Here is a 26,594-nt window from a genome sequence, read left to right as displayed (position 1 = left end):
GACCTCCGTCGGGCCTGCTCCGACCACTCAGCAGAAACAACTCGAAACGCCAATTTGTCGGGCGAAACGTGATGCCACCATTCCCGTGCTAGCTGAACTATTGGAAACCAACAGGGGACAACAGGAACAAACGAAGCAGTAGCCGCCATCGGCCAACTTGGATGTTTATTTAGGGAGCCCCAGCCCCAGAAGTACGACTTCGCGTTCGCCTACTTTGCACAAATTTGACTCCTCCATTGGAGCGGGGAGGGTGGTAGTTGGCATGTTAAAAATGGAAATGTGATGGCGTTGTCGTCGGGATAACGGGACTTCCAAAATCGGTACCGAAGGCTGCCCTTTTTTCCACCCATCCTGGTAGTTGCGCAATTTTGAAGCCTAAATTTCCCCGGGCACTGATTGAGGACAGCAGCGGGCACCTGGCGGTGGGGAAGCGGGTTGCTAAAATTACGCAGTTCTTTGCTGTACATATAGCCAAGTAGTCTAATGGACATTTTCTGGAAGAGGAATTTGGTCATCTTCCAGGACACACAAGCACACCGGGTACACAGTAGACAAGCAGTCGTCTTCTCATTTTTGCTGGAGCGATGTCGCTTGAATATACCCGAACAAAAGGGGAATTGATAGGCCACTCCCTTCGGCCATGAACTAACCGGAAATTGGGTAGAACATGCCGGCTCCCAGCGAAACTTCATCATCAATGCGCACGAGCGAGAGTTCCGTTTTGCGTTTGCCGATGGCGGAAGCGATGGCGTATGTGTGAAGCGCAAAATTATGTCCCCTTTCGGGTGGCCTTTCGTGTGATGTGCTCCTTTTCCGCTTTATGTTCAGCAGAAAATATGGAAGACATTAGGCCACGGCGCACATACCGGACACGATGCCATACGTGTACGGTGCGCGTTTGCCATGAATTGGATGATAAATCAATGAGCGAAATATGAGTCGTCCAAAGTGCCGTTACGTTCGTGACAGGTAATGAGATTTTTGGGGCCCGTTTGCTTCCCGCAAGAAGTCGCTCGAGTCATCAAGCGTGCGCGAAAAGCCTCACCACCACGGCCATATGGGTGCGTTTGCAATTTATTAAACACAACATTAAAAACGTTAATATCGTTAAGCCAACGGGCGCGCGCTTGTTAATGTGAAATGGAGTTATCGCTTTCATCGGCGACCTTTGCGGAACTCTGCCTCGAAGGGATGGTGCGGATGGCCGAAGCTGAACGACTCCGGACAGATGCGACCGTTGCGCTCGAGGCCGGCAAGTTGTTGCAGATCGGCCGCGTCCAGCTCGAACCCAAACACGTCCGCATTGGAGGCGATGCGCTGCCAGCTAACGGACTTTGGTATTACCACGTGGCCCAGCTGGTTCTGGTAGCGGATCAGTATCTGGGCGGGTGTTTTGGAGTGCTTCTGGGCGAGCCGCTGTACGACGGCATCTTCCAGGAGGACTGGATCGTCCTGCTTCACCCAAGGCCGGGCCGGTGATCCCAACGGACTGTACGCTGTAATGGTGACGTCGTGTCGTTTGCAGAACTCGGTCAAACTCGCCTGATGCAGATATGGGTGGCATTCGATTTGATTGGTGGCCGGCGGGATACGGGCCACGTCTAGTACGCGCTGCACCTGCTGCACGTTAAAGTTCGATAGTCCGATATTGCGTACCAGCCCTGCCTCTACCAACCGTTCCATTGCGGGCCACGTATCGATGTAGTCTACGTCGGAAAAGTGCACCCGCTTGCCGTCGGGACGGAGCGGGAATAGTTCGTCACCTTCGCGGTACGCTACCGGCCAGTGGATGAGGTACAGGTCGAGATATTTGAGGTTGAGATTGCGTAGCGTCGCTTGAAGTGCTCCCATGACCAGGTCCGGTCGGTGGTATGTGTTCCATAGTTTACTTGTGATGAAAAGATCTTCCCTGAAAATGCAAAAAACAGAGAGTACATTAGGAAAAAACAAATGCTTGGGGAAGCGCTTGACGTTTACCGCTTGACGTTTCCTTGTGCGACTTTGGCCGCTATCCCAGCGCCTACTTCATGCTCGTTCTCGTAGACGTGCGCACAGTCGATGTGTCGGTAGCCGACGTCGATTGCATCTTTCACCGCTTGTGTCACCTGCCCGGGGGGTGACTGTAGAGAAGGAAAAGGACATTACCGTTTAGAATAATGCATCATTGGGGCCTCACTGACTTACGTTCCAGGTCCCGAGACCCAGCGCTGGTATTGGAGATCCATTTTTGAAGAATACAGTCGGGATTTTTGGAGCCATCAATGTCTCTTGGTTTCGGTTTTGAGGAGGTTCACTTGGGTGTAGTACTTAACTCACTGCAGTACAACAATCGACTGACAACGATCGCGTAAAGATCGGCGGCTGCAAATAGGTTGGATGATGGCTCGTTGCCAACGCTCGTTCGCTAAACTGCTGCCAAGTTCAAGCGGGAACAGGCAACGTTGCCTAGTGACTCGATAAAAATGACGTTGTTTGATGACGTGTTGATGATACTGTAAGCATAGCATCATGGCTGAATGTGTTGTAATTGTTGAAATGCTCAATTAAGGATGCAGTTGTATAGCTATGTGTGATTGACGTATTATTGACTAACTAGCAATATGTTTTAAATGTTTTATTGAGTAATAGACGCCATATTATATATTATAGTATAGAAATCTTCCCCTCCAATTAAACAAACACAGTGCAGTCCACCCTTTTTTTCTGCAGAAAACGGCTCCCATAAAGATTCCAAATCTTTGCTTCTGGACTGGTGAACTGTTTGTTCCGAGCATTAGAAAATTGCACTTCATTAAAATAATCACTTTGGGCGTGTATCGCTTTCAGAAAACGTTCTGCTCAAGGCTATTTGGTGGCAGTTTGTGTTGCACGCCGGTTTCAGAAAAAACAGCAACAAAAGCACTGTTACAGCTGTTTCCAGCAACGATCCGGATTCGGGAGCGGAAAAAATAAAGGTGGTATAATAATTTGTATGATTAAAATAATAAACAAGCTGCAGCGGGCAATGCAAAGAGAAGCGTGTGCCAGCGGTGTAGAAAGGATGAAGCTGACGACAGCGCACACACACACACAGCATCCTTAAAGTGGGCGGTGCTAACAGAGAATTGTCCTTACCGTTTGCAAAATTATTCTCTCTCTCTCTTTCTTTCTTTGCGTGCGAAAAGTGTAAAGAATTGCGCAACATGCGCAGCATGAAAACATTGTCATTACCATGGCGACCGTTTAGTGTTGCTGCTGCTGCCGCTGCTTCTTCAGCGTTTCTTAAGACGTTTTCGAGGGTGAGATTACAAAATGAAATTAGAAATGTTAGCACAAAAGTAAGTTTTTTGTAAATAACGTTTAAGTAAGTTTACACATATTCTACCAAGCATGTGTTGCTTTTTTTGCAATTTAATACTAAAATGTTTTAAAACAGCATAACAAACGCAGCATGTCTTCATCGTTTTTGCAACATTTTTTAGTGTCTCTAGAACATCATTCCAGCATTCGCATACGCTTTGTCTCTCTCTCTTTCTCTCTCTCTCTCTCTCTCTCTCTTCCTCACTATCTCCCTCTCAGGATGTTTCGGTTCACCCCATTCTCCATCTATGCGCTTTTATGCTGAGCGACCTAAAATTTTGTAAACTGAGCCCTTACGGACCCCGTTCGGAAGCTACAGCGCGTGGAACAGACAGTACGACAGCATTCTTTCATCCCGGCCACGGAACGAAACGGGACAGCACGAACAGCGGCGGGGTGACGCAGTGGTCAGAAACGAACAGAAAAGGGACGAAGGTACGAAGGGAAATGGCGATGATGGCGAGACGTACACGACGGTCCCTGTTGTAACCCTTGAGGCGGTAGCGAGGTGCCTCAACACCATGTTCTTTATGCGTGTTTTATGAATGGCAGAGCCTGCCTGGCTCGGCAGCTAGGGTGCGCGGTGGGGAAGGAAGAAGCGAGAAAGAGAGCGAGAGGGAGAGAGAGAGGGAGAGAGAGAGAGAGAGAGAGAGAGAGAGAAAGGGAGAGAAAGATGTTGTAGATGGGCAAAGGAGAAGCCTGATGCCGTTTCAGTTTCGGAGGTGCGGTCTCAGTATGCAATTTCGCGCTGATCGGTGCGGTTCCGTGTCGCGTGCGGGTTTGGTTCGTCCTTATGGTTTGGTGTGTGGTGTTGCGTTTGATGCAGAGATGCATGTAGAGTGTCATTAGGCAGATAACTAATTTTAAACACAGAGTGTATATGGGTGATGCTAAATCGTATTAAAGAGTTAGTAGAATCAGTTAAAATCAACAAAACTGGAGCAGTGTTGAACAGTGGTGTTTATCCTTCACATGTTTAGCGTTTGATCGTGAAAGAAAACAGTTAAATGTTCAAAGAACATTAAATTGGAACAATCCATTCATGTAACATTGTGCATCTTTGGTGGAACAATCAATTAGCTGTTAAAAAAGCTGTTAAAAAGAGCGTTTTGTCACAATGGATACCTCAGGATTATCGCCCCTGGCGGATCTGGATTCTAGCTCCGGTGGATCGGATGGCGTCGGCGGATTCAATCATGGACAAACCATTTATATGAGCCAAGGAGGTATGCAAACAAGCAAGCAAGGATCTGTTTAAAATTACTTTTAAGATGTTTCTTTAAATAATTAGGCACTTTAGTCATTGTTGAATTGAGAGCTTTAATTCGTTTTCATCAATTCAGTTTGTTTGCTTGTGTTCTTGTTTTCATACAGCTGAATTGAATTAAAGTTGAAAGTTTAACCATGTTAGATAGTTCCATTGCAAATGTATTATTGTAAATAAATTATATTTAGTATGTAAAGGTATTTTAGAATAGCATTAAATTTGTCTACGATCTAGGCTCATTATTTTTCTGAAAGGAAACATCATAAAACGGACAAGAAATCTTTAATTTTGTTAGAAAAACTCAGCATTTTGCATAAAAGCTAACATTTTTTTTAAACGATTTTGAGTTTTAATTTATGTTAAGAGTAGTCTTGCATTAACTTTAATCACATTGTTTTTTTGTTAATCATTCAAACAAAAAGCTGCAGTTAAAGTTGATCCTGCCCTTAAAACATGTTATTGTCTTCCGATCATCAAATATCGTTCACTGGATATTGCTACTACCCACACACTCCACACACAAAAAAACCAACAAACAAATAAATAAATGCTTTAATTGGTAATGCGAAGCCGCATAATGCTCTCATCGCCCTTTCGCCTTCGATCGACAGCCGTCGATCTGTCATCGACCATTCAATTTCCCACTAATTATGCTGCTCCGCGCGGGCTGCTGTCCGCCAACACGTACGCGACATTGTCATACAGCGGCTGATGTTGCCCCTTCCGACCGTCGATCACGCTCGCACGCTGTGTTGTGTTTTAGAAGGAGTTCTTACTTTGAAATGTGAGTCCGCCAGACAGACGCTTTTTTTGGCGCGTAAAGCCGCAACGCAAGAAAGAAAGTGCAGAAATCGGTAGCGCAAGTGATTTGTACTTGTGTGAAGTGACCATAAAGCCATGGTCTAGAGGTGGATGATGCTGGGCCGATGTGAGAGTGTGTTGTTTGAGAGCATAAGAACATAAAAACAAACAAACCGCTGCACGTCCACAGTTCCCGCTGAATGTTGGGAGCTGATCGTTCGATGATGGTTTCTGTTAAAGTGTTGTTAAACCTGCCGAGAGGCAAATCGAGCAGACCAGAGATTTATAATGCTGTTTAAAGGCGAACGGAAGAACAAAATAGCCAGCTCGTGACTAACTTACGATAAACAATAGCCAGTCACTGACGCACCGACTACAGCCACTTCCGGTGGTAAGGCTGGAAAAGTGTACGAGTAGTCTGCCGCGGGGAGGATATCAAATTCCAGCCATGAGGACGATCGCCTCATGATCGAAAGGGGTGCTTTTATCATCATCAAACGATAGTTGAAGATATTTGATGCATTTTTTGTAGCCGATGAATACTTGTTATTAGTTGACGTTGGACGATTTCTTAGTATTTTATTCAGTTTTTTAAGCCTTCTTTGAATCTATTAAGTCAGTCCTTTGTCAGTCAGTATATTGCAGAGTCATCAACTCATATTTATCTGAATTCTAGGTGTATTATCTTTAGTTTTGAGGCTATTAAAATAGTGTTTTTTAAGTCAAAAGATCAAAAGAGTGAATAATCTTCCGATGATCGTGAAATTTTATTATTATATTAGCCATAAAATAGCTACAATTTTAGCAAATTTCATGCAACCTGCTGTTCTTGGATCTTTGTAATATCAACAAAATCTGAGAAGAACAGTTTTTGCATCAGATAAACGCTCTAACCACTATTGAACGTATAAAGTTGAAAGGTTTAAATTTTGCAAGATCTGTTACCAATTTAGAAGACTTTACACGTTTCGCACGATTTATTGGTTGGTTCTCATCAATTATTGGTGGGTTCCCATATTTTTTTGGTGCGTTCCCTCGATTTTTCCTAGAATTTTTTGGTCCAATTGTATTGAAATCCAATCGAAAAATATCAATAAATTATGGGAACGAACCAAAAATCTATGGGATACGATTAAAAAATCGTGGGAATGCACCAAGAAATCATAGGAACTGACCAATAAATCGTGGGAAACCCTGTATAATACATTTTATAGTAAATATAATAGAAAATAAGAAAATTCTATTTCTTACGGACATAAATAAGGACCTTTGGTTTCCGTCGTTCGATCAATCAGCTTGTTTTAATGTCTCAATTTCTCCATTTATTCTCCAAATCCAGTGTACCGTGACAACTCGAACCCGATCAAGACGCTCTTTTTCTCGGAAAAGCTGCAAGAATTCACTGACAAGGACTCGTACCACCTCCAGCACCACCAGGAGCGGAAGTTTCACGACACGGGCTACAACCAGATGAAGGCAGGACCACAAGGTCAGGTGCATCACAACGGCGACATAATCTACTATGCCAGTAAGTAGTGTGTGCTAAACGCGGTGCCATGATAAGGATGTACTAATCAAACACCTTCCCTTACTTTTACAGGTAAACCAATAAGTGAAGGCTCCCCGGGCAGTGGTGTGCTGGTTAATGGGAGCAGCAACAACACCAACGGTAGCAGCACGGGCAGCAGTAACAATAATGGTGGCAATCTGCTTGCCAACAACTCCGTCGTACCGAACGGTTTGCCATCGTGTGGAGCGCTTCCAAGGACGGACAACAACAACAGCTCCTATTTACAATCGCTGCAACCACCTCCACCTCATCCTCAACTACCAGCATCCGCAGCATCGGGCGGCCATCCACTCGGTTCCAGCAACGGACCGATCGGTCCCGATCTGGAGCGCAAATGTTTCAGCTTCAGCCCGGAACAGATCCAGTGTATGTGTGAAGCCCTCCAGCAGGAAGGTGACCTGGAGAAGTTGGCCACCTTCCTGTGGAGCCTTTCTCCGAGCGACCTAATCAGCGGCAATGAAAGCTTACTCCGGGCACGTGCACTCGTCGCCTACCATCGGGGCCTGTACCACGAGCTGTACGCCGTGCTAGAGTCACACTTCTTCTCGCCCAAGTACCATGCCGATCTGCAAGCGCTCTGGTTCAAAGCGCACTACCGCGAGGCGGAAAAGGTCCGGGGCCGACCGCTCGGCGCGGTGGACAAGTATCGGTTGCGCAAGAAGTACCCGCTGCCGAAAACGATCTGGGACGGGGAGGAGACGGTGTACTGCTTTAAGGAGAAGAGCCGAAACGCGCTGAAAGACTGCTACACCCGCAACCGTTACCCGACGCCGGACGAGAAGAAAACGCTGGCGAAGAAGACGGGCCTAACGCTGACGCAAGTGTCCAACTGGTTCAAGAACCGGCGGCAGCGGGACCGAACGCCTCAGAGCAGCCGACCGTAAGTGTCTTTGATTGTGTATGTGTGTGTGTGTGTGTGTGCGTTTGTCGGTGCAACATGTGTGTGGGTCTGTTGGAAGGATGCGGACAATTTTTTTGGGCTTACAGACGGCCAGTTTGTAACTTGATGCCCCGGTAGTAACTCCCGGAAACGAAACCATTAGACATTTCGCAACATTATTCAACGTTTCATCTGTTTGAGGAAAAACTGGACATTGCAAGTTCAGCATTGGGATTCGAGACCATGAAGATGCTTACGCATATAAGGACCCTACGAAAAAACACATGTTTTCACTCTCAACCCAAGCTGGACTAATTCCCGAAAGGAGCCTCTTTAGCTGGTGATCCTTTTTGTCGCTGGCTTGGGCCGACTTGGTACCCTTGGGATGCTGCGGAGGGACAACCATGTCAAGGGCGATAAATTATGACGTCAAGGATATTGCTTTTTGTGCTGGCATCGCTTGTTGCTCATTAACGATGCAACGGTGCAACGTTTTGGGCTTGGAAAAAGGCGTGAAGTTATCTGCTTCTTTTTGGAAGTTAGAAAATGTTTTATGCGTTTTTTTTACAAAAAGAGAGATAAATGAAGCTGTTGTTCGAGCTAGAATACCCTTCTGGAATGGCTTGTAGTGTATTAATTGGGAGAACTAAGCATCATATTTGACTGGTTTTCCACAAAAGCATACGATAATGGTGGCCGAGTGTGTTCGGATGCAATATCACCATTGCCTTAATGCGTAATTTCCCTCTGGAGTGCATACGAAAAACACTCCCTGCGGCATCGCATTAGCCGAAATTAAGATGCAAAAGTGCTACCTTGATCCTGAAAGTGCTTCAGCCTTGAATGCCTAATGGTTTGCCTAATTATGGAGTGAGCTTCAAGATCGCGCGCGCCTGCGATCGTTGACCTGGTGTTTTAGGGGATCTTCGACGTGTTGATTCCCCACGGCTACATTGATCGATCAAAGGATGCGAAAAACTGCAACAACCTGTAACCGTGGTGCACCATTTCATTACCATTTCAAATCCCGGCATCGTTTCGTTTGTGTTGCGTTTGCAAACCCGATCAAATGTTATTTCAATCCGTATCTTTCACTTTCTTTTACTCATTCTGTTCGTCTGTTTTTTTGTCTTCTTCCTCCTATTATAGTGATCTGATGATGTCGGTGCTGCCGGTCACACCGGACCAGATGGATGGCAGCTATCAGCGGCTGTTTAATGTGGCCAATTATGGGCCTGCGCACGGTTATCACGCAAATGATATGTACGCGGTGCAGTAAGGGTGCGGTCGAGCACCGTTCCGTCGGCAGCACTTCCTTCTCCACTGGAGGCGTTCGCGTGCGCCAGCACCCGTGGGAAGTTTCGCGGCATGCTGCAGATTTTCGGGAGGATCGCCTTGTGATAGGTTGTAATCGGGGTTGCTGTCGACACTTTGCGTTCGCCTTGATCCGGTGATGGAGTGTTCTGTAAATAGCGATGGGAGAAGGGTCGATGGGTCGATTCTGCGACGATGGGCTTAAAGCGAAGCGCCCTAAAACTGCTGTAAATAATGATTCGGAGCATAATTTCGAGACAAACGTAATGCCAGTGAAATGTAAATCGTAGCATAAAAAGGATAGGATGTAGGCCAAAGTGTATGAGAGGTCGAAGGATAATCTAATTGTAAAGAAAGTAAACTGAATAAATTGTCAAACGCTGTACAGAAATGAAGAAAATGAGTTTTTTTTTGTAATACGTGCGTCAAATTAAGCACTTAATCTTACGTTCAAACTAAGAACGTCTACTGAACGGCCTCGTTGTTGATTTAATTTAATTTAAAATAAAGCATGTGGGCAGAAATAGTAGATCAATTAAAGATTATAGACACATATTATAGACATTATAGAACATAGGTTCGATCAGCATTATTCGGGACCGTTCGGAACCGTCGGAGTCGCAGCTGCTCAGAGCCGGCTGATCGGCGAAGACGAGGAAATCATTATAAAGCCAGACACTTATCTCAAAATTCAACTGATTCTGGTACCAACTGACTCTGTATAGCTCTGGACGGTTCCGGAATCGAACTAAAGATAGCTCGCTTCGGTTCGGAACTGTGGGTGTGCCCATCACTACTCTACTGGTCCAAATTACCACAGTTGATATTTAGTTTTCGAAATTTCATTGAAATATTTCAACATCAGTGAAACATTTCAAGGAGCGCGAAGAAAAATTCAAATCAAAACCGTTAAAATCAATAAAATAGGATAGGAACATTTTTTGTTTATAAAATTAAAAAAAGTTGTTAAAATTGGACAAACAACTATTGTTGTTAGATCAAGCTATTCTTGATATAGGTTTCTATGCAGTTTCAAACAAGCATTTTAAAAGCTTTTGCTCATTTTGATTGGCCACCATCGACAAGCAGAGATTATTGTTTTAAATACTTCCACCTAACCCTAACCTAACCTAACCCACCAACATACACCATACAATACCAAACGTCCAAGGATTGTTTCGGAGCACCAGAAAGCTTTTCATGAGCGAAGCAGTGGCAAAATAACAATAAAAGAGCCCGCCCCAACGGCAAATAATCATCCCTGTTGCTTCTAGCCGGGTTCGGCGTAACTTTAACACCCCTGTTTTTCCACTGCCTACGATGCCAACAACCACTACTTCTGCCTACTTCTAACCCAACAATGGAAATGAAAAGAAAAACGTATGCTGCGATCCAACGTGTGTGTGTGTGTGCAGCACTGTTTCTTGTCATTCTTCGACTGCGCTGCTTACCTTTTTACTTCCCGCTGGCTTTACGACCCTTTTTCTCGCCCTTTTTCCTTTACCGCCGTGCTAATATGACGTGCGATGTGAGGGAGGGGGAGTGGGCACGCGGTATAGCTTCTCGTGAAAAACCCTATCCTAACCTCCGAACACACACACATTCAAACCACCGAATCCGACCGAAATGTTTTATTGCTCCGTCGGTCGGTTGGTGCAGGGGACAGGGGACCCAAAAGGTTTGCAGGGATTACCGAGCCGACTAGTTCCCGGAAGGCAGAAAGCCAAATAATGCACTGAAGACGATCGCACCGAGTCGACGAAAGGAATTCTAAGATAATAGGGGTACCAAATCGTCAAATAATACAAAAAATAGGGAACGGGTCGGGAAGTGAATGTCACTTACGAGTGTTCTATGGTGTGTTGCTCAATTGTCCCTTTTTACCAAACAACACGGGCCAAATTGAGGGACGATAATTTTCCACTGTATGCATACGGGTTTATATACGAGAAAAGAAGAAAAACACAAAGAAATCAATACGGTCTGCACCAACAACAAACTATGCCACGGGGCCACCATTACATGGTTGGCAAATTTACGAACTGAAGACATAAACCGTTTACCACCCATTTTAACGATTGCTTGGACCGATTTGGGAGGCTTTGTGGGAGCGCATTCGTCCCGGTTATTTTTCTTGCTTCTTCTTCTCTTGCCATTGGCCTAGTGTCGATAATAAACTGGGGTTTAAGGAATGCGCCCGAAACCGGTCATGAACGATCATGACGATAATGATGATGGAAATGAAGGATAAGGCCGCAACCTTAATCCGATGCGACGCTATTGCGCGGCTAAGTGTGGCAAAAGTGCGGAAAAAGCTTTCAGCGTGTTTCAAGTGTGTTGGATGCATTACAAGCGGGGCACTCAGGTGCGCTCTCCGCGAGAGCGATCTCTCGTCGGCTGACGAGCACGAGTGCCCACCGTCTCGGTACCGATGGAGATCGATCTCTCGGTACCGATCGGCAACGAGAGGGAACGTAGGGAGAGGTCGAGAGAGAGAGATTAGAAGAGATTAGGGGGCATTCGGGTCCGCGACGCGTTCGGAGCAACAGCTCACCATCTTCCCGCGTATACATGTAAAACACATAATAGGAATAAATATTTTAATATAATAGAACACAAAAGTGGCGACGAGGAAAAGAGTTTGTTTTTTTTTTATGATTTTAACGAATTTTAACGTGTTACGTGCTTAAGGAACATTTGTGTTTTATTTATTTGATTCCGTATTATCGTGTTCGTATTGTGCGCGTGTTTTATAAAATCGGTTCACCACGTCGAAAACGTCGGAGGATGGAGACTAGTGATATGAACATTGGTGATACATTCTCGGATGCCGAATCACGCCGATTGTCTCTAAATCGGATCAACGGAGCTGGTTCAGCGGTTCAGCCCAACGTACAAGGTGTTTTCGCTGCTCAGGACGCGGCTTTCCAAGCCCAACGAGAGGGACTGTCGGGTCAACGCCCGGCGTACATCCAGCCGCCATCGCATCCTGCAGCACCACCGCCATCGCAGCCAGCAGCCCCGCTGCCATCGCAGTTCGGCGCGTCACCAGCCATGACAACTAGCACCGATAATGCAACGATTGTGCAAATGCTGAATCTACTTCAGCAACAAATGGCCCAGCAACAACAATTCATCAACGAGTTTATGCATCAGCGGCTACTAAGCCAAAGCGCCGCGCCGCCCAGTTTTCATCCCGAGCAAATAATTGATTCCCTTTCTCGTAATATTACAGAATTCCGGTACGAGAAAGATGCAGGAATCACATTTAAACAATGGTATTCGAGGTATGCGGACTTGTTTCAGAACGACGCAGCAAGAATCGATGACCCTGCCAAAGTTCGACTGATGTTGCGGAAACTGGGTACGGCCGAGCACGATCGCTTTTTATCTTTTATCCTGCCCCGTCGTCCGTCCGATTTTTCATTCGATGAAACGGTAGAGAAGCTATCAGCGCTTTTCGACGACCAGGAGACACTGCTCAGCAAGCGTTTTAAATGCCTTCAGATGACCAAGAAGCGGACAGAGGATCACTTGGTCTACGCATGTCGCATCAACAAATCTTCAGTGGATTTCGAGCTTGGCAAGCTCAGCGAAGAAGATTTTAAATGCTTGTTGTTTGTGTGCGGCCTGAGGGACGAGGACGAAGCTGATCTGAGAACGCGACTCCTGGCTCGTATTGAGGACCGAACCTGCACAACCCTTCAGCAGCTGTCCACCGAGTGTCATCGTTTAGAAAATCTGAAGAGGGATAGCGCGATGATCGAGGGTCCTTTGCCGGAGCGAGTATTAACTGTCAACGCTAAAGCGGATCAACAACAACAGAGTTTTTCGGGCGCAGGCATTCCTAAAAATCCATGTTGGCTATGCGGAGACCGTCACTGGATGCGAGAATGTACTTACCACACACACCGATGTGAAATGTGCTCGCGAATCGGTCATAAAGAGGGTCATTGCAAAACAGCAGCCCGTCGCACGCCAAATAAGCGTTTCACCCAGCACGTAAGAACGCAAATGATCGCAGTAAACGTCCGTAATGTACAGCAACGGCGTAAATTCGTACCAGTTGTGATAAACGGCACTCCAATCCAACTGCAGCTCGACACGGCATCGGACATCACAATGATCGACAGGAAAACTTGGCAGCACGTAGGTAGTCCTAAACTAATACCCTCGCCGATGATTACTCACACAGCATCGGGTGCTAACCTAACACTGGACGGATATTTTATGGGTAGCGTTAGTGTTGCCGACCAAACCAAGATTGTAAAGATTTTCGTCACTTCAGCATGCCTACTTCTTCTTGGTTTGGATCTGATAGACATTTTTTCACTATGGTCATCTCCCATTGAAACATTCTGCTGCCAGCCCGATGACGTACGCACCACAAATTTCGGCAATAAACATCCGCCGTCACGTCTGAAACACACGCACGCCAAGCCAGCAAAAAATTGCGTGATCGCAAGCTCGGAAACAGACGTCAAGTCAATAATGGTCAATACGCAAGAGATAATGCCTATTAATTTTGCGGAGGTAACGAGGGAAACAGAAAAGGATCCGTTACTACAGATGGTCGAACATTACATTCGCAAAGGATGGCCTGAAAACAGAACGTATACAGGCGAACTGGCACGATATTATGATAGAAAAGATCGCTTGTCAATCGGCGGTGGATGTCTTCTTTTCAGCGGAAGGGTGGTAGTGCCCAGAGCACTGCAACAACACTGTATTCAACAATTGCATAATGCACACTCAGACATCATCAGCATAAAGGCCTTAGCTCGCAGTTTTTTCTATTGGCCATCCCTAGATGTAGACATAGATAACTGGGTAAAATCATGTTATGCATTCCAAGGAGTTGCCAAACCGCCGCCCTCGAGAGATACTGCTGTGTGTACAGCCAACCGCCTGAGACAGTTTTGTTCATCTGATCCGGTTTTCGCTAAACAGTATACGCGCAATGGATGGACCTGGGTAGCTGGAACAATTGTCAAACGCATCGGGACTGTTATGTACACCGTCCAGACGTTTGATAAGAGGATTATACGCAGCCACGTTAATCAGTTGCGCGATCGTCGCAACCGTCAGCAACATCACCAACATCCAGTTAAACCGGTTAATACAAATTTCCCTCTTAATGTACTTTTAGATACGGCACCAAACTGCACTCCTGGGTTACCGTCTAGCCCGCTACTGCAAATACCAGCATCGGTCAGCAATACCTATGACACCACAGCCGAGCCCAGTTGCGCTCCTGGCTTATCGTCTGATCATCAATCGCAGACTTCGGTTTCAGTCAGCAGCCCGGATGTCGCCACAGCCGAGCCTAGCAGCACTCCTGGCCTATCGTCTGACCATCCACTGCAAACTTCAGCATCGGTCATTAATCCGGATGCCACCTCCAGCCGTGGCGCTGCCGCCTCATACGTTGCGAATCCAGCAATCCTGGTGCAATTTTAAGACAGGAACCACACCGGTCTTCTAGTCTTAGAAGACCGCCCAGTAGGTTCGGTGTTTATAGATGTTGTTCATAAAGAAGGGGAGATGTTGGATGCATTACAAGCGGGGCACTCAGGTGCGCTCTCCGCGAGAGCGATCTCTCGTCGGCTGACGAGCACGAGTGCCCACCGTCTCGGTACCGATGGAGATCGATCTCTCGGTACCGATCGGCAACGAGAGGGAACGTAGGGAGAGGTCGAGAGAGAGAGATTAGAAGAGATTAGGGGGCATTCGGGTCCGCGACGCGTTCGGAGCAACAGCTCACCATCTTCCCGCGTATACATGTAAAACACATAATAGGAATAAATATTTTAATATAATAGAACACAAAAAAGTGAATCAACTTATTCCGTAAGTGCACGTAAATGTTGAACAGGTAGTGATAGCCACGGAGCGCAAAAGACTCTTTTCTGAAAAAGGCCTTGAAATTTAAAAGCAGAAAAATAATGGTAAAAATGCCAGTAAAATGTCTATTTTAGTTGTTTAGCATAGAAACGGCCGTAGAAAAGCTTTTCCTGTTGTGCTTTTTTTCTCGGGCTACTTTTTTGTTGGCTACTCGCGGAACAAGTGGTTGTCATGGTAATGATATTTGAATGTTCTGTATTCCCTTTTTTGTTTCCGTTTTTTCGTAATCAAGTTAAAAAAGGTGATTGTGTGATTTTTGTTTCCGGTTCGATAAGCTTTTGGTTTTTTTTTTGTTCCTCGGTGCCATCTTTTCCTCCCAGGAGTTGAGCAGAACCTACTTTAGCTATAGTTTTAATTAAATTTTAGAATCTTAGCAAAACGGATTGGTTCCCTTTTCTCCCTTTTTCTCTCTCTCTCTCTTTCTCTTTCCCAATTTTGCGCGAAGCCGCGTCCATCCTTAATAAGGAGACCATTTTTTGACTCCCACTTTCTACCCAGTTAGGAAGGGTTTTTTTTTGCCAAAAATTAGACTTTTTTGTTGGGGTGCAAAATTCAACCAGAACGCCCCAGAAGTCCCTTGCGCCCTGCTTGATGATCGTGTTGCCTTTTTGTGTTTGTGGTTTAATTTATATTTTTTTGAAACAAAAAACCCTGTGCCTTGTGTCAAAAACATTGAGCTTTTGCTTAGTTTGAAAGGGCAGCGAGGGTTGCACTTGTGTTGGATGCTACAGAAAAATGAGGGAAAATTGCAAAATATTTGTGTTTATCTTCCTAACAAATAGCTGGAAAGGTCGTTGCACATCAACCTCTGCAATGTTTATACGTTGGATAGCAAATACTAAAAGCTCTAAAGCTCCAAAGCTCCTTTATTACAGCGTTTCCTATAGCATGGATAGATTACATCGGTGCATCCATGCTGTGGCATGAAAATAATCTTTCCCTTTTTGATGTAGTCGACATTCACTCGAACGTCCGGCAAAGGCCTCTGTTTCGAGTTTTTGGTGCCCTTTTGAGGGGGATGGAAAACTTTTTTTGTTTCCTCTTATTTCCCGTGGATGGATTCCATTAAATCAGCGCACGGAAAATTGCAACCGATTACGTGAAATCGATACAAATCCTGGAAGCTATATGTGCCTGTATAGTGTTCTACAATGGGGCGTGGGGATTTTAGGTGGTGGTTGTCTGCTATGGTGGAATGCCTGCCATGGCGATGATCGATTCGGGATGGCGTGGCGAGTGTGTAAAACCTGTGTAGCTTTTCTTTTTATATCCTTGGGTTGTTTTTTCTGGCACAGCGCGGCAAGGTGGATCATAAAATGCTACTCTCCGAATGATTTTTTTGCAGCTTTGAGTTCAATTTTTGGAAGCGTCGTAAAACTGGAGAGCAACGTTCGATTGAAGCAATGTGTTGAATGAGATTTACGATTTACACCTGATAATTATTGGAGATTTGTTGTAACAATTTACTGCTTGGGTCGTTCCGGAAGTTCACTCCCGCAATAAAATATTGGTGTAAGTATTGGTAATTATCGTATTGATTGATAAGGGAATTAAGGGACGATGGAGAAGATTTATGGATGCAGAGGTCAGAGGTCGAAAAGCAAAGAAACAAAATGATGAATGCCAATAAAATGTGCGATATAAAATGTTTAACATCTGTTTTATTCGCCTTGAAGGGCAGAGAAGGAGTGATAGAGAGAGAGAGAGAGGGAATGATTTTAAAGGGGTCGTTTAAAGCACTCATTTTAAGGGCTAGATAAGAACAGGTGAAAAGGTAACGAGAACATCATAACTCTTTTATTGACGCTTCTCCCTGACTTGCATTGCAATTTAAGCTTTTCGGGGGTGATGTTACAGATTTTCAAAGCATGTAATAACATTTTGTGCGTTAAATTCCACAGTAAACATTTTACACTTGATGGAAAAGTCTCTATAGGGCACGACGTAAAATGCTTCTACTTAATGGCATCAGTTGGTATTATCAAGCAAAGTCAAGTCATTACTAGAGGTAAGAGTCTCGAGGCAATTCGGTGCAGGAACTGATATTGAACCCATAGCGCTTCTGGGCCTAATAATTCTGGGCCTCATATCGGTTTCGAAACTAATGCTGAACTTACATGCTGAACTTGCTGCAACTGATACCTTATCCGTACCAATAATGGAACAGATCCCGATTTTAAGCCGTTTGTGGAACTGTCCTAGAAATGCTCCCGCAACCAGGGGCGGATTTAACGGTACGCGGGCTGAGCGGCCGCGGGGCGCCCCGTCAATTTAGGGGCCCCGTGGATGGTAATTCCATCACATACAACAGTGTGTACAGTAGTCTCATCGAGAACTTCTGTGCCCAATAGGGACCTCAGGGATGAAGAGAGTACTTGGTGTCTAAAAATGATCTAGTTATTTTTTTTTTATTATATCGTTTCAAAGACTTGAAAAACGATCAAGTATAATTATTCGTTATTAGGCAGCGTGTTAGATCGTCATCAGGAAGTTTTGTGATCTAGGTGTTACACTGTACTCTAGTTAAAATTTCCATTTACACGTTGGCAACACTTTTAACAAGGCATACACGATGCTAGGTTTTATCTTTCAACAATTTCGATAATGTAGTCATGTCTTAAGTCTTATGTCGTTGTTTACTTGTCTTGTGTGCTGATGGATGAAGTACTGCTCAGTACTTTGGTTCCCGAATTACACTACGATGCTCAACACAATATAGGCAATACAACGGAAGTTTACAAGTCTTGCTTTATAATGCGACCAATTCAGAGGACTTACAGCCATGCCAAGTTATTGCTCGCGTTGCCTTCTGCTTGGCCTATAGATGCTCGAACACCGTTTTAAGGTAAACCAATGTGTGTTTGTTGCAAAAATATTCGTCTAAAAATGAATTAGACGTTGTTTCTTCGAGAAGAGCAACATCTACGTGCCTTCGGGACCTCTTTGTTCTCATAACTTGCTTGTTGGTGAGAGCAGGCATACCTTATATGGATACAATGAGCCGTTACTAGCTATAACAAGGCAATTCAATACATGGTCTTATCACTTTGATTCGAATTTAACGACCAACACATTTAAAGAGAATATTTTATTAATTTCCTATTTTGGTGACACCGGATTAAGGCAGCTGTTGGGGAAATAAGTTAGGGATTAGGTGTTGAACACCTAAATAAATAAATTAAATTATTAATAAATAAATATATAAATAAACTTTATGGGTAGTCGAAGCATCATAACCCCCCTCCCCTCCCCCCCGTCGCCAGCAAACCATTACGGTGAGTTGTCCCAAAAGGGGTCTCAACTTCTTTTACCGCTTAGGGCCCTCGCTACCCTAAATCCGCCATTGATGTTGGAACCGATATTGTATACGATCCAATCCAGAAACTGATACCTCTGGTCGTAAAAATCATTTCCAGCAGCATATGTTTAGCGTAGAAATAAGCTTAGAAATTAAGCGTAGGAAGCGTTAAAATTTAGCACAATTATTTTTGCATAACTTCAGGCGTATAGAAGTTCTACTCGAATGTTAACAAAATTTAATGCAATTACATTAAAAATCATAAAAAATGTCCTACCAAATCATCTACCACACTTTGGAAGCGGAAGGTTCGGAGCAAATTCGACATCCAATCTCCAAAGAGTGCATTTGTGCGATTTGTTTTGTACCGGAAAAAGTGTCTCCTAAACCCTATGAAAACGCTGCTGCCGAATCACCACATCCGCCGTACGGCGATTGCCATTTGTCGTTGTTTCTGCCAGCGAGGGGATATCGAAATGCAGCGCCATTGAATGCGCTACTACCGTACCTTTTTGGGGTTGCTGCAATCGAACGGCGGTGGCGCAGGCATATTATTCGCGGATCCGTTCTACCCAAGATTCAACCGCAATCCGGAGGCGCTCCCGGGATCTCCGTTGGTGATGAGGCTTCCTTTGGTGGTTCGTTCGTTACCGGGGTTTTGCTTCTATTCATAGCCATGGGACTGTGCTGCAGGGTGTAGGGTTATTATTTGTCAATTTTCTTTCGTTTGTGGCTTTGACGGGGCTTATTTCCGGCAAATGCGATGGATCAAGGTTTGCGGAATTGGAATGCAGAAAGGCTAGAAATGGAAGGATTTAGATTTGATAAAGGATGGTGCTTGGGAGGATATATTTTTGGAGCCTGACTGTTTTTAGGTTGAAACTGTTTAGAATAATGGCCATAAATCAGGATATCTAAGGGAGTATCCTCAAATAATTCTACAGGCTTCGGAGAGCTTCGGAAAGTGCATTTATATATTGTAGGGAAGAATATGAGGAAAATACTTTTAAATAAATTGGAATCATTTTCAGAATGTAAAATATCCTTAAAAACATAAACAATCAAAGCTCCAGAATCTATCACAAAGCTGCCGTAATTGTAGGAAAGCTCTCCTACATCGAACCAAACAGTGCTGCAAAATCTCACTGTCAATGTCATAACAAAATCTGACTGAAACAAAATCCATATCAGCGTCACGTACTCAATTGTGATAATCAGAGGCGATACTCTAAACGATTGGTGTGACCAATACATGCTTCATGACACTTTTGCGACCATCGCGTGGTCAGTCACTATGTCATGACTTTTTTTTTTACTGTGATCAGTTGTGCAAAATGTCACTGACATAGGCTGATTAAAAAAAATCATGATTATGCTTGCTAAGCTTGTCAGTCAGAGTATCGCGTTGGACTCAAAAATTTGCATGTCGCGTTCGGCATGTCATGACGCACTTTTATTGAGTATCAGCAATTAGCATCAAGCTACCGTGGATATGCTCATTGTTTTCGTTCAAAGTCTATGTAAAACAGAGGTCGAGTCGACCAGAACATTTGATCAAAAAGCATGGGAAAGTTTTGACAGTTGGATGAAAAAGCTTCAATAGTTTCATCGTAGCATACATTGAGGTTTAAGTTCTTGTGCATGCAGTGGTCTGGATGCATTTTCGGTCATTTTTCATCGTTTGTTCGTAATATTGTACTTAAAAAGCCGATGAATATCAAGAAAAGATAGAATTATAGTACAATTATTGATTACAACAAGATCAATGCCCTAAATTAGGACGAAATCATGTACATCTCAAGAGGACCAAAGCTAATAGGCTAGTTTCCTGATTTTGGCCGTTTTTAACTAATGAATTAGTGAAAAAACTACTCCATGCCATATAAATGAGAAGGAAATATCTAGTTACACTAGATTTTGTGCAGAAAAAGCACAATTGGCACTAAAAAGTGTTTGGTTGTGTGGAATCGTTTGTGAACACTTTTTCATCTAACTGTCAAAAACAAGCTTTCAAAATGGTGGACCAAAATCGACATATGACTCTAGATAGTCGAAGTCTTCACAAGAGAGAGTAAGCCTCTGAATATGCTGTTTCAAACAAACGTTTGAACAACATAGGAGGATACATCCCCTCTCGCAAGAAGAAGAAGAAGAAGACCAAAATCGAGCTATGCATCGGCTTCTGTATTATAAAGACTTTGGTTTTCGTTGGTGAAAATCTCCTGCTGCTCATGACATTTTGCAGCACTGGAACCCAAAGTATATGAATATCAGGTGGTCTCGTCCCATACAAATTGACAACTAATTTCGGAATCAAAAAAAGCTCCTTTTGACAGAATGGGTGAAATGAATTTTGATAGGAACCCTTCGCTTTGTTCTTAGGAACACATATGTAGTACACATTGGTGTCCTCATCGACGGCATTATTTTGATCCAAAAATGGATTTAAATATTTCAGATTTGGTTTAGCTTACAATAACAAATATTTTGAGTGCTTTTTAAGATATTTCAGTGCAAATAACGAAGATTCTAAGATTGTTTGTGTATTAGGCAAGTCGTCAGAAAGCTTGTTTGGGGAAATGTTTTCACCCATGCTGTCAAAAAGTGACGTTCAACTTTTGCTATTGAGCGTTTCTACATACACCGAGAATGCAGCTGAGAAAATAATTGACAGCGTGCTTTGACAGCGACTGACAGCATTTTCGGTGAGAGAATTCTCCTCGGCATGCAAAGAACGATGGAGCTGAGAAAAAATTAAATTGGCAGTTTATAGCGATTGATCAATTATAGTTTGTATTTTTGCTGTCTAATAATCGTAGAAATATTATTAAAAAATAAAAGAAACTTTTTTGACTCCATTTTAGCGATTAAAATGGATTTTTTGAACATCATTTTAAAAGTCTCATCTCCGCGCTTTTCAGAGCTTCTACACACACCGGCGTGAGAAACCGGTTGTCAATTCTCTCACAGCTATCTCTCACCTGCAGTCTCGGTGTATGTAGAAACGCTCATTAAAACAGGCTACTTAAAACACTTTGACTGGAACCTTATGCCAAATGTGACAGTTGAAAATGAGATCTTGTTCAAAAATGACAGTTTGATTATTCGCATCCAAAGTCTATATAATACAGAGGTCGAGTCGTCCAGAACATTTGATCAAAAAGCGTGGGAAAGTTTTGACAGCTGGATGAAAAAGCTTCAATAGTTTCGTCGTAGCATACATTGAGGTTTTAGTTGTTGTGCATGCAGTGGTCTGAAATCATTTTCGGCCATTTTTACATCGTTTGTTTGTAATATTGTACTTTAAAAAGTTGACGAATATCAAGAAAAGATAGAATTATAGTGAAATTATCAATTACAACAAGATCAGTGCCCGGAATTACGACGAAATCTTGTGCAGCTCAAGAGGGTCAAAGTTAAGAGGCCAGATTTCTGATTGTGGTCATTTTTAAGTATGAATTGAAAACTGAAAAAAACTACCATGCCACGTTCATGAGAAAGAAATGTATAGTTAAACTAAGTTTTGAGCAAAAAATGCACAATTAGCCCTAAAAAGTGTATGGTTGTTTGGAACCGTTTGTGAACGCTTTTTCATCTAACTGTCAAAAATAAGCTTTCAAAATGGTGGACCAAAATCGAGCTATGCATCGACCTCTGTATTATATGGACTTTGATTCGCATCAGTCACCATGTAGTACCATTCATTAATAAATAAGGAAAACCAGTTCACAAAGTGTTTATCATTCGTGCCAATTGTTGCAATTCACTATAAATCGAAACCCAGCGAAAGATTTACTGAATCAATCATCCATTTTGAACCGTGTGAGTGGCCAGTTTACTTTAACCGTAGCCGATTGTTTACAGTGTTTCCATCCGGAACGGTTCAGAAGCATTACTTTTTATCACAATCTGTAGCACACCATCCGCATTACGAGACACACATCCGATGTCCTCCCGGGTGAATACAATGTCCGGTAAGGATAGGGACAAGAGATAGAGAGAGAGAGAGTAAAAGTTCAACCTTACTTTATTGTTCCTTTCTAAAACTGTCGGAATAATGTCACCTGGGGAGAGGTTCAGATCCTCGGGACGTACAGCTTATGCTAGCGTTTTATATAGTGGCACACTAGTGTTGGACAGTGAGGACAGCGAGATGGGAAACCCCCGATAAGCAAGACCGGAAAAGAAGTGACCAACATAATGAGAGTTTCCGTGGGGTTTACTGTCGCGGCGGGAGAAGATGGCCTGTGGCCTGTCCGCAAGTACGCCGTCTCTATCCATAGGAAAGGATGGGGGATCCCTGTATCGAAATGCTTCCATTATCGGAACGCTGTTTATCGAATGATGGTATCGTCTTGTGCAAGCGTGTGCACTTCCCGTGCTGTGCTGTGTTGTGTTGTGTGCCGTGGCTGTAACCTTTGGTAATGCTTTGCTCCTTCTTCGTTGCTCTGAGATTTCACACATACACACTATAATAACGGTACGTCTCAATTCGATTTTCGGAACCGTTTCCCGTGACATCGTAGTTCTTGTGTGTACTAAGCAAGGAAAGCTTTGGTTGTTTTTATAGTTTTTCAATGCGGAAGTGTCTCATGCTGTTGTATCGCAATGTTTCGTAGTTTTCTTGTACACTTCTTTTCCCCACCATCACCATCCCCATTACCGATAAAGTGAACGAGAAGCTCCTCTCGCTTCTGTTGCTTATCGGAACTCGGACCTCGGGCGATACGATGCAACGATGAAAACGCTGTGAAGCAAAATAAACCAGCTGTCCAAAGTCGAAACAAAGACACATTAGATGGAGAAACCTTGAACTCACTCCGCTTCTTGTGGGTGTATCAGTTTCACCAGAGAAGAGAAGATAAACAATAACACCGAAACCGGAACTAGTAAAGTTCGCGTAGTTGATAGCTCGCGGGAAAGTATTGACAAAAAGTCCCCCCCCCCTCCGTTTTTTTTATCACCACACTCACCCACCTCTAGCGCTGCTTTTCGCGGCGACCGATTCCTTTCGGCACGCTTCCAATCCCTCATCGTAGCTGAAGACACTTTCAATTGATTGAGTCATAAATCTTCAACCACCCGCCAGTGCTGCTGCCTGCTGAATGGAAACCGACAGACGAAAGTAGTGACCGACCCAAAAGCAGCAGTGAAAAAACATCACCGCCACAAGAAGCGCCACTCGTTTACTACTCGTTGGCACGTGGCAGGATTCCCCGGCTTCGGGAAGTGGCTAACGATGCTGTTGATTTTAGTGGATTGAACATTGACAGACGGTGGGGGGCTGTTTGCTGGAATTGATTGAACGCCTCGCGACGATGTGTCTATGAGGTGATGAAATTAATTCCAAAATACCAACCCATCCTTCTCTCTTTCGCGCTCTTTCTCTCTCACTCTCTCTCTAGGTTAAAGCGATTCGTCTTTGTTAAAGGGATTTGTGGGAGAAAGGTTTGTCTTTTCCCGTGCTTGCCCCTATGGCTACTGCGACTGCCTCTTCTTGTCAACGAACGCTTTTTCCCCGCTAGCTTGTTGATGTCGATACGAAATTTGAAGGTCATCAAGCGACTGCTCGGAAGTGGTCACCCCGTGGGAGGGTGTGCTCAAAGGAAAATTAATCGTTTCATCGGGAGTGCCCGGCCAATTCAATGTCACTGTGGGTGGGGGACGGAGGGTAATGATTTTCGTTGGAAAAAAACAACATACTACCGCTTTTCCGTCGGTGTTGGGCGTAATTTAATTGGTTTGTTTGCCGAGGGAGGGTAATAAATTATCTTCTTTTCAGCATTGCGCCCGGGGTTTTCATCTTTTGATAGCCGAAGACGGGTGTTTTGCAAAGCCGAATGGAAAGTGAGCGCTTCGGTGTGCGCTATTAAGTGGGGACAACGATGGGCTTGATGATGGTAGTTGTTTTCGTTTGTCACATTTAATGCTGCTGGGCGTTGATTGATGAAGCCGCTTTTGATGCGTCTTTCAAGGGCGAGGTAAAGCGTTATCACTTACGACATCGATGCGAGAGAGGGGCCAGTGGAAATGGTTGAATGGGCCCGCAGGCGAGGTAGCGTTTAAGATCTCAAAATCCATCGTAATGTCCGCAGCAATATTCTGATTTATTTAACCAATGGGGTACTGTGCGGTTAAATGCAGCATCGCTTGCTGTATACCGGAAGGTACGACAAGGCCTCTACGACCACGTATTTCCCACGTGTGTCTCACGAGATTGCCCAAGAACGCGACCATCGTTTGCGGAGGTGGGCACAATAAATCACTTGACGCTCTGAGACGGTTTGAACGTGTCTGGCATAAACGTGTTGCGGGTCATATGCGGGCTTCCTTGTGGGAAAGCTTCTGAGGGCACCTGAGCGCCTAGACATCCATAGAAGGCCTTCAAGCGAATGGGTTTTGTTCTTTCGACCTGGACGTGGCGTAAGAGAACGTTCTTACCGACCGAGGTCCGAGGCAAAGCGTGTCTCCATTGGACAATGGATTCCAGCACGTCACGATGCCCCACCCCCCGGTTAGCGTCAACAAATCAAAGGTCTGTGCACTCAGTGTGCCACAAATCGTTTGATATGCGCACTCGGTCGCTTCCGATGTTTTGATTTCCAGTGTGCACGTTATGATGTACGAGGCTGTCTGACGGCGTGGCGGCGTTGCTGAGCTACGGCACACATGCATCAGCTGGCTTCAGTAGTAGGCTTTGTGCATTTGTAATGCTTTGCGGTGTTTGCGTGCATTTACTTCTGTTGACTGTTTTTGTTTATGCTCATCATATTTTTGTCGCTTTATTCCAGTTTTATTTCCCCCAGCTGAGAGGAAACTCAACTCTGCAAGAATGCAAGAGTAGCCTGAAAGAATGCTACTTTCATCATCCAAATGTAACTTGTCAAGTCAACTTCAAAGCGACTACAATTCGACGAATCCTTATGCCGGTAAGTTTTGCAAAGTAATTTTATTTTCTACTAGCAAACGGTGAAACTGCCGGAAGCGTTCTGGAAATTGTTCTAAAGGATGGTTAAAGTTTTCCTTCCGTTTTGGTATTCTTTTTTTTAGGTTTGGTTTGGATGAAACGAAAGCAACGATGCTTAAATGAAGGTAATCTTTTATTAGTTTTTGTGTGATTGTGCTACGGGGTGGACCTTTTAGCTTGAACTCCTAACGGTTGTAAGTTTGCTTCTGTCTTGTGTTGTGCTACATTTTTATTAAAAGCTTTCGTTTTAATCATTACCTTACGCTTTCGGCTTCGGGACACAGCCAGGAGCATTTTTTGTTCAAGCAAACAATGCCAGCCTCAAAAATAGCAAATATGATAAAAAAAGGGAATAACTCAAAGTGTTGTTTGGTGTAATTACTTTTTCATGTACGTTACATTTTCCGTCACAATCGGATTCTTTCGCTTTTATTCTACAAACCACCAGGCGCATCCATTAGCCGGCAGCGTTTCAGCGTGCTTTTCCCACTTTTGAAAGCCACTTTCAAACACCCAAGCAAAAACTCGCATCAAAAACAAAGCAAAAGCTTACAAAAGCTGATGGATTGATTGGGTGTTTTTTTTTGTCTTTTTTCTTTTTTCGCAGCATTAAGCGGATAAATGATGGAGAGAAAAAAAAAATCAATTCTGATGGGAAATAAAATGCCCCCGGTCCCGGTGTGGTTCTGGAAAGTAGAAGATGCGATTTTGGGAGCGTTTGATTTTAATTGAAAGCATCAAATTTCATACAATGCATGGGTGTGTGTGTGTGAGTGCCATGGACAGGTAGTAGTGAGTGAAAGACGGCAAAAAAGTTGTGAAATTGGCTCCATAGTGTGTTATTAAGAACAGATTTCAACGCTACAGTTGATGGTATAGTAATGCATCAGCCAAATTGTTGTGTTTTGAAATGATTTAAGATAAAAAAACTATCCTATTTAGGTGCTCTATATAGTTCCCGTGTCCAACAATACTACAAAACTATAAATCACCAAAACAGTAACACTCAAAACGGATGCAGCAATTACAATGAACATCCCGCTTGGTGTACACCCCGCTGCATATAATGCATTGCACCGCTGCTGTGGTGTGACTTATGGTGCGATACAGGGTTTCCCGCGATTTATTGGTCAGTTCCCATGATTTTTTGGTGGGTTCCCATCAATTTTTGGTGGGTTCCCATAGATTTTTAGTTTTTTCCCATAATTTATTGGTATCTTCCGATTGGATATCAATACAATTGGACCAACAAAT

General features: G+C 44.0%; 2 protein-coding genes across 3 annotated transcripts; one reads left to right on the top strand and one right to left on the bottom strand.

Moving 5' to 3' along the window:
• Window positions 1-1,056: 1,056 nt before the first annotated feature.
• On the bottom strand, window positions 1,057-2,353 carry LOC1270854 (aldo-keto reductase family 1 member B1). The gene is made up of 3 exons (XM_309577.5): window positions 2,185-2,353; window positions 1,978-2,120; window positions 1,057-1,909 (listed from the first exon to the last, which is right to left on the bottom strand). The coding sequence occupies exons 1-3, from the start codon at window positions 2,257-2,259 to the stop codon at window positions 1,156-1,158; spliced, it is 972 nt and encodes a 323-aa protein (XP_309577.5). The 5' UTR covers window positions 2,260-2,353; the 3' UTR covers window positions 1,057-1,155.
• A 1,171-nt stretch (window positions 2,354-3,524) lies between these two features.
• Window positions 3,525-9,559, top strand: LOC1270857 (homeobox protein SIX6). 2 transcript variants are annotated; one of them, XM_309580.5, is made up of 4 exons: window positions 3,525-3,774; window positions 6,747-6,935; window positions 7,008-7,857; window positions 9,007-9,559. In XM_309580.5, the coding sequence occupies exons 2-4, from the start codon at window positions 6,878-6,880 to the stop codon at window positions 9,134-9,136; spliced, it is 1,038 nt and encodes a 345-aa protein (XP_309580.5). In that variant the 5' UTR covers window positions 3,525-3,774; window positions 6,747-6,877; the 3' UTR covers window positions 9,137-9,559. The 2 variants fall into 2 exon arrangements, with proteins under 2 accessions (XP_309580.5, XP_061513992.1); XM_061658008.1 differs by lacking the exon at window positions 3,525-3,774 and adding an exon at window positions 4,019-4,565.
• The last annotated feature ends 17,035 nt before the right edge of the window (window positions 9,560-26,594 follow it).

Source organism: Anopheles gambiae, chromosome 3 (assembly GCF_943734735.2).
Source record: "Anopheles gambiae chromosome 3, idAnoGambNW_F1_1, whole genome shotgun sequence".
NCBI lineage: Eukaryota > Metazoa > Arthropoda > Insecta > Diptera > Culicidae > Anopheles > Anopheles gambiae.
The sequence above is the reverse complement of the archived record's forward strand: the minus strand, read 5'-3'. Positions and strand labels throughout refer to the sequence as shown.

Coding starts and splice junctions, on each gene's coding strand:
- LOC1270854 (XM_309577.5), bottom strand. CDS start 2,259: ATGGCTCCAAAAATCCCGACTGTATTCTTCAAAAATGGATCTCCAATA. Junction 2,121..2,184: donor TGGGTCTCGGGACCTGGAAC/GTAAGTCAGTGA, acceptor CCTTCTCTACAG/TCACCCCCCGGGCAGGTGAC. Junction 1,910..1,977: donor GCACAAGGAAACGTCAAGCG/GTAAACGTCAAG, acceptor TTGCATTTTCAG/GGAAGATCTTTTCATCACAA.
- LOC1270857 (XM_061658008.1), top strand. CDS start 4,457: ATGGATACCTCAGGATTATCGCCCCTGGCGGATCTGGATTCTAGCTCC. Junction 4,566..6,746: donor CATTTATATGAGCCAAGGAG/GTATGCAAACAA, acceptor CTCCAAATCCAG/TGTACCGTGACAACTCGAAC. Junction 7,858..9,006: donor ACGCCTCAGAGCAGCCGACC/GTAAGTGTCTTT, acceptor CTCCTATTATAG/TGATCTGATGATGTCGGTGC.